The 10,456-nt window shown below is 46.9% G+C and overlaps 1 protein-coding gene across 1 annotated transcript in view; it reads left to right on the top strand.

The window, feature by feature from the left end:
- LOC140407847 (speriolin-like protein) overlaps window positions 1-5,432 on the top strand; it is a 31,849-nt gene extending 26,417 nt beyond the window's left edge. The window contains exons 3-4 of the mRNA XM_072495080.1: window positions 2,724-2,875; window positions 4,899-5,432. Of these exons, the coding sequence (XP_072351181.1) occupies window positions 2,724-2,875; window positions 4,899-5,222 (476 nt within the window). The 3' untranslated portion in view covers window positions 5,223-5,432. The remainder of the gene's footprint in view (window positions 1-2,723; window positions 2,876-4,898) is intronic.
- The last annotated feature ends 5,024 nt before the right edge of the window (window positions 5,433-10,456 follow it).

The raw sequence follows: 10,456 nt of genomic DNA on the forward strand, positions 1-10,456 counted from the left end.
CTTTCTGCCTCAAAGACCTCTTCCAGAGATGATTTGGTCTTTCTCTGCATTCTTCCTGCTCTCTCTGTTTGCTTTCCCTTTGTGCCTGTATCTGTGCACTTTATCCTCCAGTTCTCCTGCTTATAGTTTGTCTTTGTCTCTCTTCTTTGTATCTGATCACCTCTTTACTGCGGGCACTGCTTCCAGGGTAGGGTGACCAGTTTGGCCCAGTGCTTTCACTAAGCATCACGGTGTCCTGACAATGTTCTCCAAATTGCTCAAATGTCTGTGATTTCAGCCTCTCCCCTTTAATCTGCGCCTTGCATTCAGTTAACTGTCAGCAAAAGATGTCTGTGTGCTGCACTGTACCCTGGGGATTGTGGGTGACTCTATCTGGGTCCTTAAGCAATTGTGCCACTATCATTGTGCAGCCAGGAAAGACAGGAGCTTAGTCCATGGGGGGTTATCACTACTTTTACAGTGCAGACAGCTCCATTCCAATCTCACCTTTTAAACCTCCATGCGTGGCACCCAGCATCACAGCACATGTCGCTCAGCCGAACCTTCTCTGTGAGCACCCTGCGCACCCCCCCCCCCCCCCCCCCCCCCCCCCCCCCGCACCCTCCCCCAGCCATCCTGCTTGACAATCTCATTAGCTCCCATTCTGGAGGTCACCCTCGCCGATGCTGTGTGGCTGTGAGGAGCTGACAATCGCTTTGTAATTCATGATGATCCCGTCACACTGGCCTGGTTGGCCTCCAGGGGCCAGTTTGTTCGTGGAAGACAATTTCACAATCAATTTTCCATTAATCTTTAGAATTATTTGATTGGTTGGTCGAATCACCTGTAAAGATGAATCGGGATATGAATTGTAGCCCAAGTATCTAAATCTCAAGATGCACATATTACCAGGTATAAATGTGTACAATTGTGGAATGATAGTCAATGATAATTGATAAATGCTCTTAAATGTGACCCTCCTGCCTCATACCAACACAATCTGCTCAGGACATGTTTTTAACAGTTGCTGACAATACTGTTCTGAGTTAATCAATCATAATTGCTATTGTTTCACTATATTCTTGTTTGTTAGACATAGAGTAGCATGAATATGTAAAGCAGTATGAAAATTGTTTCTTGAAGGCTTGAAGTGTGTTCCAAGGGAAGAGGTATTCAGTTAAAATTAAATCAATTGGTCATTTCTCAGTAAGTCAATAGGGTTCCCAACGCTGGCTAGGTGTATTGCAGGATATATACCTTCAACTGCCCCTCCCCAGATCTGTCAATGGTCACACAGCATTTCAATCATCACAGTGCCCCGCCTTCCAAAGGCTTTTCAACGTATCCTAAATTTGATCATCAGAGACTGGAAAAACCCCTCAAGATAGGTATTGGGACCCCTCAAAAGTCCCAATGCACTGACTCCATGGGAATTTCCTGGGAAGCTTGAATTTCTGATGGCAATTCCACTGGTCCCTGAAACCCTCCAAAACAAATCTCCAAGTCTGAATTAGAGTTGGAGACATGGGACAGATTTGCTTAGTAGATTGTTAACCAGCAAATGTTAGGCAGAAAAAGTCTAGTCTAATTCCTAGGTAACTGTAAAACTGACCCCCCAATCCCTCACACTGACTCCTCCCCTGATTCTCCCAACCACCCCACTGACTCATCCAACTCACTTCCACACCCCCAACCTCCCCCGAAATTGACAACGCCATCATCCAATTCCCCCTGACCAACATCCCCCTTGACCAGATCTCACCACCCTACCTGCCTGCCACCCCACTGTGCTACCACCCCACCCACCTACCAGCCTACTCCCAGCCACCCTGCCCACCTGACACCCTACATTAGCCACCCTACCCACCTGCCACTATACCCACATACTACCCTACCAATCTGCCATCTTACTCAGGTACCCAAAGACCAACCCAGTACCTTGCCCACCTGCTTCCCTACCACCATGCCCCCTTAATCTCACCCAGTTGCGACCCTACCCACCTGCCATCTGTGACCCACTGCCACCCTGCCCACCTCACATGTCTGTCAACCTACTCCCTTACCCAGTTAGCCTTACCAATCTTACCCACCTATACATTCATCCATTCATTTAGACACGTACATTAACACACTGAAAACCAATTTAAATGCCCCATCTTTTCAATGTGTTTGTGAACACTTACCAGAATATGACAGGAAGTGCTGTAAAATGGGGGCTTGGCTTGCCTTTCCCTGATGATCCAGTACTGCGAGAAAGCAGTCGGATTGAAGATACACTCCTCATTTCTGAAGACATTGGGATTTAAAGTTCCAACCAGGAATGCAGAGCATTGACATGACGTACCAAAGTAGGAGTGAAGTGGCGATCCCATGGTGATTGTCACTCCTCAGAAGGCTTGGGCCAAGAAAATTACACTTGATCCTTTTACAGTTGATGCAGTTTTCTTAAAAGTCCTTTGCAATCATCCTTAAAAGCAATTATCGATTCCACAGACACTGCTTAAAAAAATACAAATTTTCTTTACAGCTTTCAGGTCAAAGGTTGTCACACCTGTATGATTCTCAAGATTTGTGTTTGTAAACCCCCCAGATCGCTCCGTTCCGACACCGTCTTTAAAATTGTCTTCTCCGCAAAGCCTCTAAGCATCCAGGACAAAGCACTGTCTGCATCCTCCTGATGTCTCTTGCTGTACTCCTCACTGTTGAGATCACCTCTGATGCACATTTTTAACACAATCTTTCAGAGATGGACTCCTTCTCAAATATGGAAAAGAACAGCCGTGTGATTGGTGAGATAGCATTCCAACTTGATCGGAGGATCCTGGCGCATGTGTTCCCTGGATTAACCAGGCTCTACGGATACACAGTATCCAACATCCCATCAAAAATAAAACAGGTACTATTTCAACCTTTGTATTGTATTCTCTGAGGAAGATTAGTTCCGATTTAATTAAATGAGAACTTAATGTAGATTCTCCACAGAGGGAGTATTTTGTTTGAAAGCTACTTTAATTAAGTTGAAACATTTGGTTTTTTAAAAATTTATTTACGGGATGTGGGCGTCACTGGTGGGCCAGCATTTATTACCCATCCCGAACTCCCCTTCAGAAGGTAGTGATTAGCTGCCTTCTTGAACCGCTGTAGTCCTTGTGATGTAGGTACACCCATTGTTAATGAGGGAGTTCCAGGATTTTGACCCAGCAACAGCGAAGGAACGGCATTATATTTCTAAGTGAGGATGGTGAGTGAATTGGAGGGGAACCGCCAGGTGGTGGTGTTCCCATGTATCTGCTGCCTTTGTCCTTCTAGATGATAGTGGTCGTGGGTTTGGAAGGTGCTGCCTAAGCAGCCCTGGCATGTTCCTGCAATGCATCTTATAGGTGGCACACACGGCTGCCACTGTGTGGTGGTGGAGGGAGTGAAAGTTTGTTGAAGGGATAGCAACCAAGTGGGCTGCTTTGTTCTGGATGATGTCGAGCTTCTTGAGTGTTGTTGGAGCTGCCCTCATCCAGTCAAGTGCGGAGTATTCCATCACACTTTGGGGAGTCAGGAGGCAAGTTACTCGCCGTAGGTTTCCTAGCCTCTGACCTCTTGTCGCCACAGTATTTATATGGCTAGTCCAATTCAGTTTCTGATCAATGGTAACCCAAGGAGTTCTTCAGCAGCGGTAATACCATTGAATGTCAAAAGACATAGTTAGATCCTCTCATGTGGGAGATGGTCGTTGCCAGGCACTTGTCATGCGTGAATGTTACTTGTCACGTCAGCCCAAGCCTAGATATTGTTCAGATCTTGCTGCATTTGGACATGAATTGCTTCATTATCTGAGGAGCTGTGAATGGTGCTGAACATTGTGCAGGCATCCGCAAACATTCCCACTTCTGACCTTATGATGGAAGGGAGGTCATTGATAAAACAACTGAAGATGGTTGGGCCGAGGAGACTACCCTGGGAAACACCTGCAGTGATATCCTGGAACTGAGAGTAACCTCCAACCATCGCCACCATCTACCTTTGAGCCAGCCAGGTATGACTCCAACCAGCGGATTTTTCCTGATTCCCATCGACTCCACTTTTGCTCAGGCTCTTTGATGCCATACTGAGTCAAATGTTACCTTGGAGTCGAGGGCAGTCATTCTTACCTCCCCTCTGGCATTCAGTTTTTTTTGTCCATGTTTGCACCAAGGCTGTAATGCGGTCAGGAACTGAGTGACCCTGACAATGCTCAGCAAGTGCAGCTTGAAAGCTCTGTTGATTACCCCTGCCATCACTCTACTGATGATTGAGAGAAGACTGGTGTGGCCGTAATTGGCCTAGTTGTATTATTCTTGCTTTTTGTGTACATGACATGTTTTTAAATGATGGCTATAGCAACAGGGGTGCCATGGTGTAGTGGTAATGTCACTGGACTAATAACCCAGGGGCCTAGATTAATGTCTGGAAACATGGGTTGAAATGCCAACACAATAATGAATAAAATCTGGAATTTAAAGCTACTCATCAGTAAAAGTGACCACAAAACCATTGACATTTGTCATAAACCCCATCTGGTTAACTATTATCCTTTAGGGAAGGAGATCTGCCGTCTTTACCCGGTCTGGCCTACATATGTCTCCAGACCCACAGCAATGCGGTTGACTCTTATCTGCCCTCTGAAATGGCCCAGCAAACCACTCAGTTCAAGGGCAATTAAGGATGGGCAACAAATGCTGACCTTGCCTGTGACATCCACATACCATGAAAGATCAATGGGGAAAAAAACAACATTAGATTCCTGCCTGCTGTGCATACTCCTAGAGATTCACTGGGGGTGAGTTTGACTTCATTCAATAGTTTGAAATGGGTGTTAGAATCTCGACTGCTCAATGTACATCTCTCCAGACTCTTGATTTCCATTTGTCTTCTTGCATTTCTTACAGAATTCCATTAATCCCATGGATGGAACAGTGGATAAGCAGAAATGGAGGGAAATGACGCAATCTTACACAGCCTTATTAGCAAAGCTTGAAAAACTCAACTACAACACTGACATCCACACTGGCTTCAGTGAGTTCCTGGTCAACACCTATGGAATTCTCAAACAGCGGCCAAATGCCTACACCAATATCACCTACAACCCCATCATCCTGCGTAAACTCGTCATTGACATGGTCCCTGCCAAGTTCCTTCGGGACACACTGGTTCTGCTGAACTGTCTGTGCGAGCTATCCCGCAATGATAAAAAACCTCTGTTTCCATGGTGACAGTGGAGATACAGTTTCCACTGTATCTCACATCATTCAGCATTCACAAGATTTTAAAAAACATTTACATTCCTCTTTTCTTTCCGGAGAAACGCTGTTGAAATCGGTTCCTGGAGGTGCTGATGATCCCAATTTATTCTACTGTTTGTGGACCCAAAGTTTAAAGAGCTGAAAAGAATTATAAATAAATCAATGTAACATTTAGAAAGAAAAAAACAGCTTTTGGCAAATCTTTTGAATCCTGAGAGGATGTAAGTTTGATGAAACCAATCATCCCTGGACATGGTCAACCCAGCAGGAAATCAGGAAGACCAAGTATTGAGAAGGGACTGATAATGGATTTTTACCTCTTTATCTCTTTGAGCCCTAAGCCTTTTCTTACAGAGCATCTAACCAAATTGTTTACTCCATTACTCAACCTATCTCTGTGCCCATGGCTATCACATTGTCTGTCTTTCTAGATCATTGTTTGGACCATCTAATTCCTGTTAAAGTGGTGACATATCATCAGTAGTTTCTCTTTGGGATGTAGAACTTTCTGCGGCCCTGAATTTAATTCCCTGTACCCGTCCTTCAGCAGTGACTGGGTGGAGGGGAACAGTTAAAATGAGCATACCCCGCTCAATCCCATTGTCTTCCCACCCTGCCCGCATAGCAAAATACTGTTTTCAGTAGACAAGAGGGAGGGATACTTGGAGGACAGCAATGCTGTTCTGTTTAAGTTTGCAGATTGGGGCAAGATGATGGCCCTCTTTTCCTCATTGGTCACTTCCCAATCACCACCTCACAGGATCATCCCTTCTCCGCTCACCCCTCACCAGATCACCCTTTCGCCCAAATTGCCCCCATTTCCTGATCACCCTCACACCGCCCCTCCGCCCCGCTCGATTATTCCCTTCCCCAAATGCAGGCAGAGCTCCTCCTGCCAGTGAATTCTCATTCCCACCCACCAGCCAGTTTCGGAAAATGTACTCAAACCTATGTCAGAGGTTGAGGGGCAACCTGATAGAAGTCTACAAGAGTATCAGAGGCATGGACAGAATGGATAGTCAAAAGCTTTTTCCCAGAGTGGAAGAGTCAATTACTAGGGGGCATAAGTTTAACATGCGAGGGGCAAGGTTTAAAGGAGATGTTGGAGGCAAGTATTTTTACACGGAGGATGGTGGGAGCCTGGAACTCGCTGCAGCGGGAGATAGTGGAAGCAGGTATGATAATGACTTTTAAAGGGCACCTTGACAAATACATGATTAGGATGGGAATAGAGGGATATGGTCCCCGGAAGGGTAGGAGGATTTAGTTCAGACGGACAGCACAGTCGGCCCAGGCTTGGAGGGCCGAAGGGCCTGTTCCCGTGCTGTAATTTTCTTTGTTCTAAATAAGGCCTGGCTGTTGATGAGGGCCTGGCCTACCTGGTGTTGCCCTCTGCCGCGTGCACACTCACCATATCCCTGCCCCCAATTAACAATCTTGGCCTGTGGTTTTCAAGACTGAGGCCCTTAGCATACCAAATACTAGTTAACATAGAACATAGAACATAGAACATTACAGCGCAGTACAGGCCCTTCGGAACCTCGATGTTGCGCCGACCTGTGAAACCACTCTAAAGCCCATCTACACTATTCCCTTATCGTCCATATGTCTATCCAATGACCATTTGAATGCCCTTAGTGTTGGCGAGTCCACTACTGTTGCAGGCAGGGCATTCCACACCCTTACTACTCTCTGAGTAAAGGACCTACCTCTGACATCTGTCATATATCTATCTCCCCTCAATTTAAAGCTATGTCCCCTCGTGCTAGACATCACCATCCGAGGAAAAAGGCTCTCACTGTCCACCCTATCCAATCCTCTGATCATCTTGTATGCCTCAAATAAGTCACCTCTTAACCTTCTTCTCTCTAACGAAAACAGCCTCAAGTCCCTCAGCCTTTCCTCATAAGATCTTCCCTCCATGCTTTCTAATTCCATGGGGTCATTTAGATTTCGTCTCAGCTCTGAATGAAGCAATATTCAATTATTTTCATTCGTGTTTCAATTTATTAATATGACTGATTAGCATGTTTGCTGGAACTTAGCCACTCGTCTCACCACCGTGGCCACAATGGCCTCCAAGGCCCCAGGTCCAACTTCCAGATCCACAACCTGGCCCATCACAGTAATGGGAGTACACCATGAGAGTTAGGAGATTCTGTAAAGTGGGAAGGTTTAAGAAGCACTGAGATGACGCCGTTAAACTAGTAAAACATCCCAAAGTGATTACCAAGAGCGTTATCAAAAGAAGATTGATACTGAGCTGCAGGAGCAGATAGATGCAAGAACAAAGAGCCAAAGGATTGTTCAAAGAGGTGGTTTTTTAAAAATAAATGTTTTGATTCTCCATTTTCACATTTTCCTTCAAAGTTTACACCCCACCCACAAGCAGTAAACGGTAACAAATACAAAGTCAATCCCCTTAACAACAACAACGATCCTATCCTCCCACCACCTCAAACAACGGCCCACCTGTCAATATATACATCAAATAAAACAAACCCTCCCACAGTGGAACAAAGGAGAAAAAGAAAAAGGAGTCCGGAATCGCCCATGGTCACCATTAACCTATAGAGTCCACTCCCCCAACCCTCAATGCCATCCAACCTCCGAAAGAGTACCGTAAATGACACCCAAGAGTTGTAAACCATCCCCCACCCTCCCCAACTCCTCCCCTCCACTTCCTCTTGTAAAACTCCTCCCCCCAACCTCGGTTCCTTCCCCCCAGCTTTCCACCCCGGCTAGACCCCTCGGAACCTGTTCTGCCAGGCTCCGATGGCCGCAGCCCCTCCCCCCACCTCACCCCCGTTCACTGGCCGGCTTAAACCAGCCAGCGTGGAGGCCCCCGCCCGGGTCTCTTTCCCCCTTGCCCGGCCCCAGGAAAACTCAGAAATCCCCTTTAACACACAAACCCTGCATACACACCCACACCCCAAAGAACCCACATTACGAGTGAAAGTCCCATCTCTTCCCTTGTCCAAATATATACAACATTGGCTCCTTTAGCCCATACACCCGCATGCAGTGAAACAAAAAAGAAAAAATACAGTCATGAGGCTACATCGGTACATGACCATTTCTCAATTCAGCCACAGTCCTTCTGCCTTCGCAAACTTCTCCACTACTTCTGCTGTCCCAAAATAAAAGTCCTTGAACTTGTAGGTCACCCTCAGCTTCGCTGGATATACTATGCCGCACTGCACCTTACTGATGTACAGTGCCTTCTTCACCCGGCTGAAGGCAGCCTGCCTCCTCGCCAGCTCCACCGTAAAGTCCTGGTATACACGTATACCAGCTCCAGCCCACTGCACCACCCACTTCTGCTTAGCCCAGCAAAGGACCTTCTTCTTTACACAGTCCCTTCGGAAGCACAGATTCACTACCCTTGGCGGCTCACTCGCCTTTGGTATAGGCCTCCATGACCGATGAGCCCGATCCAGTTCATATCGGGAGGGATCGTCCCCCTCCCCCAATAGTTTCGCCAACATTGTGGCAAAATACTCAGTCGACCTCGGTCCTCCCACCCCTTCGGGCAGACCCACAATCCTCAAATTCTGTCGCCTGGATCTGTTTTCCAGGTCTTCCATTTTGCCTCGCAGCTCCTTGTTGATCTCTATCACCTTCTGCATCTCCTTCCCCATCGAGGTAAGTTGATCACCGTGCTGCAATAATGCCTCTTCCACTTCCTTCAGCGCTTCACCTTGCTCCCGCACCTCCGCTAGCACTTTCAAAACCACCCCTATCTCCTTCCTCATTGCCTCCATGTGTTTTGTGAACTGCCTTTCGACTTCCATGGCCATCACTTTAGTTATTTCTTCAGCCGTAAGCAATGCGGCCTCCCCTGGTGCTCCAGCCTCCATTTTCTTTACCGACCCCGGAGTGACCTTTCCACTCCCCGACGGACTTTCAGCTGCTATTTTCACGGCCGTTTTTTAACTGATCCTCGACATTTCCCTTCACTGTGCTTTCTCCCGCCTTTCACTGCCTTCGCTGCCCCTAGGACCGGGCATTAAACCCCGACAATGCCTTTCCCGAACGGGAGCCCTCCAACGTGCGGCTGCCTCCCGCCCGCCGTCACCGGAAGTCCCCCCAAAGAGGTGGGTTTTAAGGAGCATCTCCAAGTAGAAGAGAGAGAGATGGAGATTGAGTGGTAGAGAGGTTTGGGGGGAATTTTCAGAGCTTAGGACCAAGGTAGCTGAAGACAGGGCTATCAGTGGTGGAACGATTAAAATTGGGGGTCCGCTAAAAGCCAGAATTGGAGGACGGCTGAGATTGTGAAGTTTTTTGGGACTGGAGGAGGTTACAGAGATAAGAAGATATGGAGGGATTTGAAAGCAGGAATGAAATTTTTTTAAATTGAGGCACTGTCAAGCCAAGTACCAATGTAGGTCATTGAGCACAGGGTGATGGCTAAAACAGGACTTGGTACATTTTAGGATTTGGGCTACAGAGCTAGAATGAGCCCAAGTTGTGGATGGTGGAGAATGGAAAGCCAGCCAGGAGAGCTGGGTCTGGAGCTAACAAAAGCATCTATGAAGGTTTCAGCAGCAGAATAACAGGCAGGCTTGGAGACAGGTGATGTTACTGGAGGGAGGTGATTTTGGTGATTGAATGGAATACACATTCAATAGCCTATGCCAGGGTCAAATTAATGGGATACTTCAAGAGTCTCACAGTGGGCTCCACATGCAAAAGGTAGAAACCAGTTGGATTTCTTTCCAGGACTGGGAGATAGGTGGGCTTCCCTGTGATAACAGTCGCCAGACTAAGTGGACACTCAGATAATATGTCTGCTTTGCATCCCACAGAGGCAGGATGCCACTGACTGAACATACACATAGCACTCTGAGTGCCTCCAACCACCTCTAATCAGGAGTATTTATCAATTCCAAACAATTTTATTCCATCAATGGTGTATATCCACAATAAAAACGTTTATGCAGGTCTGCACCAGATTCCCTGAGAGCTTTCCTTATCCTTTCAAACTGCAGCTGGCCAACATCTGTGTGTGTACAGCTAGAACCAGCCTCATAGGATGGATGTGAGATGACAAAGGATATTTCTTCAAGTCTGGCTCAAGACATCTCTATAAGCAGGAGTGGTGGAGCAGGCTCGAAGGGCCGAATGGCCTCCTCCTGCTTCTGTTTTCTGTGCTGTGACACAAGCCATATGTTAACCAGGTGTGTCATCGAGGAAGCACTGGC

The sequence above is a fragment of the Scyliorhinus torazame genome, chromosome 2 (assembly GCF_047496885.1).
Source record: "Scyliorhinus torazame isolate Kashiwa2021f chromosome 2, sScyTor2.1, whole genome shotgun sequence".
Lineage (NCBI taxonomy): Eukaryota > Metazoa > Chordata > Chondrichthyes > Carcharhiniformes > Scyliorhinidae > Scyliorhinus > Scyliorhinus torazame.